Below are 5,804 nucleotides of genomic sequence, written 5' to 3'. Positions count from 1 at the left end.
ATTTCTTTTCTGGTCCAATCTATTTGAAGTTCTGTATGCTTCTTGTATGCTTATGGGTATCTCTTTCTTTAGGTTAGGGAAGTTTTCTTCTATGATTTTGTTGAAGGTATTTACTGGTCCTTTGAGCTGGGAGTCTTTTTCTTCTGATATTCTCTCTTCTATCTCTTGTATTCTGTTGATGAAGCTTGTATCTACAGCTCCTTGTCTCTTCTTTTGGTTTTCTATATCCAGGGTTATTTCCGTGTGTTCTTTCTTGATTGCTTCTATTTCCATTTTTAATTCCTTCAACTGTTTGATTGTGTTTTCCTGGAATTCTTTCAGGGATTTTTGCGATTCCTCTCTGTAGGCTTCTACTTGTTTATTAATGTTTTCCTGTGTTTTTCTAAGGGAGTTCTTCACGTCTTTCTTGAAGTCCTCCAGCATCATGATCAAATATGATTTTGAAACTAGATCTTGCTTTTCTGGTGTGTTTGGATATTCCATGTTTGTTTTGGTGGGAGAATTGGGTTGGCGATGTCATGTAGTCTTGGTTTCTGTTGCTTGGGTTCCTGCGCTTGCCTCTCGCCATCAGATTATCTCTAGTGTTACTTTTGTTCTGCTATTTCTGACAGTGGCTAGACTGTCCTATAAGCCTGTGTGTCAGGAGTGCTGTAGACCTGTTTTCCTGTTTTCTTTCTGCCAGTATTGGGGACAGAGTGTTCTGCTTTCGTTGCGTGTAGTTTTTCCCTCACAGGTCTTCAGCTGTTCCTGGGGCCTGTGTCTTGAGTTCACCAGGCAGGTCACTTGCAGCAGAAAAGTTGGTCTTACCTGTGGTCCCGAGGCTCAAGTTCGTTCGCGGGGTGCTGCCCACGGGCTCTCTGAGGTGGCAGCAACCGGGAAGATCTGCGCCGCCTCTTCCGGGAGCCTCCGTGCACCAGGGTTCCAGATGGCCTCCGTGTTTTCCTCTGAATCAGCAATGTGTAGAGAGCAGTCTCTTCTGGTTTATGAGGCGTGTCTGCCTCTCTGAAGGTTTAGCTCTCCTTCCCACGGGATTTGGGTGCAGAGAACTGTTTATCCGGTCTGTTTCCTTCAGGTTCCGGCGGTGTCTCAGGCAGGGCTCCTGCCTCACCTGGGCCCTCTCCCACGGGAGCCCAGAGGCCTTATACAGTTTCCTCTTGGGCCAGGGATGTGGGCAGGGGTGGGCAGTGTTGGTGGTCTCTTCTGCTCTGCAGCCTCCTGCTTTTCATTTCTTGAGGGCCTCCATGCTGTCCCCCATGGTGATTATGACAGTTTACAATGTATCAGAGTAATTTCCCACATAAACACACACTTCCCACCCAATCCCCATATCCTTCTCACTATAACTCCTTAATTTTTTTCTTCATGATAGCCATTTGTCTGGGATTTAATTAAACATCATATATGGTTTGCATTTCATTTTGTCTATTTATTTATTTATTTATTTATTTATTTATTTTTTAGAAAAAGCTATCAAGTATTTTATTATTTTATTCTACATTATATACAGGTCATAAAAGGCCACAGCAGTTTTTCAATACATAACCCTTTAAAAGTAGAGGGCACTATGAAGGACAGACAAGTATCAAGATGAAGTCCAGTAATGAGGGTGTATACTCAGTGCAGTATTTCTGAGGAGTAACAATGCAGATACCAACAAGCCATCCACATTTAGTTTACAAGTATGCTACAGTTCTTTGTGACTCTAGTCATTTATGGCTCCACCTCAGAGAGCTTCCCCTGCCACCATCAGTGTCACAAACATAAGCAATGGAGACACTTGCTATTATACAAGTTCTTTTACTTGGAGCTCTCCTTTCCTGTGGGGTCTCCTTAGAGTATACTTTAGTAACTTCAAATTCTTAAGTGTGTAATACTGTACTCTCTTTGAATAGTAACTCAAAAGCATTGGTTTTTCACTTTGAAAATACAGTCTTTAAACCTATAACTGGTATCGGTAGATCAATATAAAAAAATACAGTACCAAGCTACACTGGTATATTTCCATATTAAGAACTTCAAAATATACTTATCACTGAGACCATAGTCCTTGCATTAATTTTCAGTCCACTATGAACAATTATCTGCTGCATGTAAACATGTCTAAATAACTATAGATAAAATACAATCATAAATTTCTGTAAAAGATAATAAAATATCTTCTTTAAAAAAACAAAACAATAAGCTATTACTGCATTGTTTCCAATTTTATGAAAATGGAACAACCATATGGTTGTTGCCAGTCCTGAGTTCATTTGTAAAAAAAATGGCCCTAGTTCCTGGATAAAGTCAGCAACCAATTCTTTCTCTTCAAAGATGTCTTCTGGCACAGTAAGCAGGATCGGTATTAGGTGGTATTCTGTCCATTGAGAAAATTATAGACCAGAAACTGACCAGTGCCACAGTACTGTGTTGCAAACAGCTTTCCATCAGGAGTGGGATCTGAGAAAGCAATTTCTTCTTTACTCAAATATGAGCCATAAATAAAGTTACTCCTTAGGCATTCAATCATGCGAGAAGCTATCTTTTTCCGTCGCATCATGCTGAACACCCAAATTCGACTGATCCCACATATTGCAGGCTCTGGCAATGTTGAGCAGCACCAGGCTTTTTGCCTTTCAAATCGGACTTTTTCTTCTTCTGATCTGATAACTGGAAGTTTCTCTTCTATAACTCGATAGCCCCACTGGATATGTTCTGCAATTAGGCAACCAACTACTTTTTTGTCATTAGAAATAAAGAGAAGTGTTTTAGTTCTAGAATAGCACATTAATGGAGCCTGTTGGAAACCGAGATCATTGTCAACCATCTCTCTAATTTCATCAACCTTTTTCAGGGCATACTTTGGATCTTCAGGGAGAACCATTATTATCCTACCGTCAGGATATTCAGCCAGAATTCTTTCTTTTTTCCAGCCCACATACTTTACAGCACTTATAAACTGGTTGTGGAAAAGCAGGTGCTGGGTTTCATCTTCTGGATTTGAAGCTGTATAAAGCATTCCACAGATATTACAGGACACTGCTCCAAATCTTTTGTGTCCTGCATCTATAACCAGCTGTTTTTCATCCACTTTCTCTGAGTCTTTCAGTTTCAAGGACTTTGGAATTGTTATCTCTAGATTAGAATTACACTTCAGCTGAGAATGATTTAGCAGTGTATCCCTGTTCTTTCTGTTGATAGATGCTTCATTACTGAGTATACTGTGCTGCTGATTAGGAGCTGAACCTGGAAATTTTCTGTCCCCATCAATCCTAGCTTGACTGAGAAGAGTTGAGACAGCAGCAGTGTTTTCTAGTGGATTAGTCTCCACCTCTGACGCTGAACATATGCTGAAATTCTGATCTGGTGCTGACTCACAAGAATGTTTCATCTGATTATCCAATGATGAGTCAGAAGAGGGTTTAATATGATTATCCAAATTACAATTTCCAGGAGCCCTTTTTGTGGCTTTATTAATTTCAATTGCAATATTATTAATTTTAACGTCTTCAGATTTAATTCCTTTCATTTTCTCTTGTTGGCAAGTTACAGTACCATGCGGTTTCATCTCTAAGAACGTACTTTGAGACACTGGATGAGGCATTTCTAAAACTGGTGGTGACAAACAAGTTTGTAATAAGCTCAACTTAGGAGACACTTGAGAGTCCAATTTATGTTGCTGCACAGAGTTAAATTTTGAGAGTTTAATTTTAGTCCAGTTGGAGTTCTTCTTAGTTGAACTATTTATTCCATTTAGTACACATTTCACAGGCTTTGTTTTCCTACTGGGAAAGAAACGATTGCACTGCACGTCCTGGTTTGTTTTTTCTGATGGAGTGTTTGTCTTTCAGCATCAGTCTCTTCCAATTTTACTTTGCAGGCTTCTCCTCCTTTACACTTTCCACACAGGATTCTTTTTTACCTCTACAGTGTCTGATTCAATTTCTCCAGCAATCTCTTCACAAAGTTGGAGAATGCTGCCTCTTTTGCTCTTTCCAGCTTGCTCCAACTCATGGTCAACACTGTGTTCAGGCACTAACGGCAGTGGGATTTGGGGAAACTTTGTGCTAGCACTCACTTGTGTATGAGCTGATTTCCTCAGTTCATTCCTTTTAGAGACCACTGAAGTAGCTGTTTTTAGTTTTCTAATCTCAGCAGTTACAGGCACAGGTTTTGTTTCTTCTTTTCTAATAGTCTTCTGGAGACATTTTTCAGATCCTTGGATGCACTGAGAACTACAAGTAGAAGTTGTCTGATGCTGTACTTTGCGCTTCTTTCCTTTGGGAGAATTTATTACTTCATTTGTAACTGAATGTCTGTCCTCCTTACAATCAGACTTTATTTCAAGCACTTTTCTTTTCACATGCTTTTGATTTACTTTATTACATTTACTTTGAGTACTGTTACACTGTTCTCTTCTTGCTGATTGCAAATTCTGTTTTACTGTTTGAATTTGACCCTGAATCTCTCTACTGCGCAAAGACCTAGTTAAAGACTCCGTTAACTGCTGTAGTCTTTGTGATCTGCGGTTAAGTTACTCACTCCCTTTGAAGGTTCCAAATGATAATTTTTCCTGACATAATTTCTTCTTTTTTAAAGATTCTTGTGATTGTCCCTTCACAGATACCATATTTTTATTAATGGAGTTAGTAGCATTTTTATCAGCTGAACATGATGCTGACCTTGTACTCATTCGTGTTCCAATTTCAGACTGATTTACTTTACTTTTGTTGGAAAATCTAACCGCTGACTTTCCAGCTTCCTTGGAGCCTGATTTCTTTGCTAGGCTGTTTTGAGAACCTTCGATTTCTTGTTCTAAATTCTCATCTTCACTTTCTTTAATAACTTTGGAGGAATTTTCTTTTGATTTCTCCTGAATGGACATTATTCCTGAGTAATGTCTTTCTTTCTGAAGAGTTTTTGAGGACTGTGTCCAGGTAGATGCAGATGCTAAGTACTTAGTATTATCACTAAGGAGTAGATCTTTTAAAAATAGACTTTAACTTATACTGATGTACATTTCCAACAAAAATACCAGGTTGTTTCAAGTAAGGTTGCTCTTGGCAATTTCTAAGACATGAGAAAAGCTAGCATGAATGTTGAAAGATATTTGCTTTCTGCTGGATAGGGAAATGAAAATCTGAAGAAAACTCTAACTTAATATTTTCAGAAGTTTTTATTTTTTTAATGAAAAAAAACTTCATTCAGATCCAATTTGTTTTAATTACGATTAGTTTCCGGCCTAACCCTATTACTAGAGGAGTTATTTATCACTGACCTGTCTGCTTTGACAAAATTTCTGAAAAGTTTTTTCTTCTGAAGTCTACAGCTACTGGACGTTGATGAATTTGTAACATGTCTTATGGCTAACAGGTTTCGTTCCTTGTTTGCCAAGTTTGTTGGTTTGTGGCTTCTATTTACTCTCCTTCGCTTAGTAAAGTACTCTATTAATATAGATTTCCTTTTGTGCTGCCATTTAGTTCTTTTCCCACAAGATAGAAATGATGTTTCAGCCACCATAACTCAAGAAAATCTGATAAAAGCATTCCTTATAACCTCTTCTTAACACATTATACAGCACCCAGTATCCTAATAACCCTTCTTTTCTACTACCTCTGGTGGGAGTTAACTACCTCAGGAATCCTGGGATTAAAGGTGAACATCACCATGCCAGCTTAAAACTTTTTTTTCTAAAGATGTACGCATCTTGGTGGTATATGCATTAGAATTGAGAAGTGGAAACAGGAAGCTCAAAAATCCAAGGTTGGGCTGGAGATATGGTTCCGCCATTAAGAGCACCAACTGCTCTTTTCTGAATTCAATTC

The 5,804-nt window shown here is 38.7% G+C and overlaps 1 protein-coding gene across 1 annotated transcript; it reads right to left on the bottom strand.

The window, feature by feature from the left end:
* Positions 1 to 1,468: 1,468 nt before the first annotated feature.
* Positions 1,469 to 5,576, bottom strand: LOC116897315 (N-acetyltransferase ESCO1-like). Its single transcript, XM_032899071.1, is given in 4 exon segments — positions 1,469 to 3,804; positions 3,807 to 3,857; positions 3,860 to 3,892; positions 3,895 to 5,576. Coding segments are annotated over 4 exon segments (2,514 nt in total). The 5' UTR covers positions 4,865 to 5,576; the 3' UTR covers positions 1,469 to 2,344.
* Positions 5,577 to 5,804: the final 228 nt, after the last annotated feature.

The sequence above is a fragment of the Rattus rattus genome, chromosome 3, assembly GCF_011064425.1.
Source record: "Rattus rattus isolate New Zealand chromosome 3, Rrattus_CSIRO_v1, whole genome shotgun sequence".
Taxonomy (NCBI): domain Eukaryota; kingdom Metazoa; phylum Chordata; class Mammalia; order Rodentia; family Muridae; genus Rattus; species Rattus rattus.
This window is presented reverse-complemented; position numbering and strand designations above follow the sequence as displayed.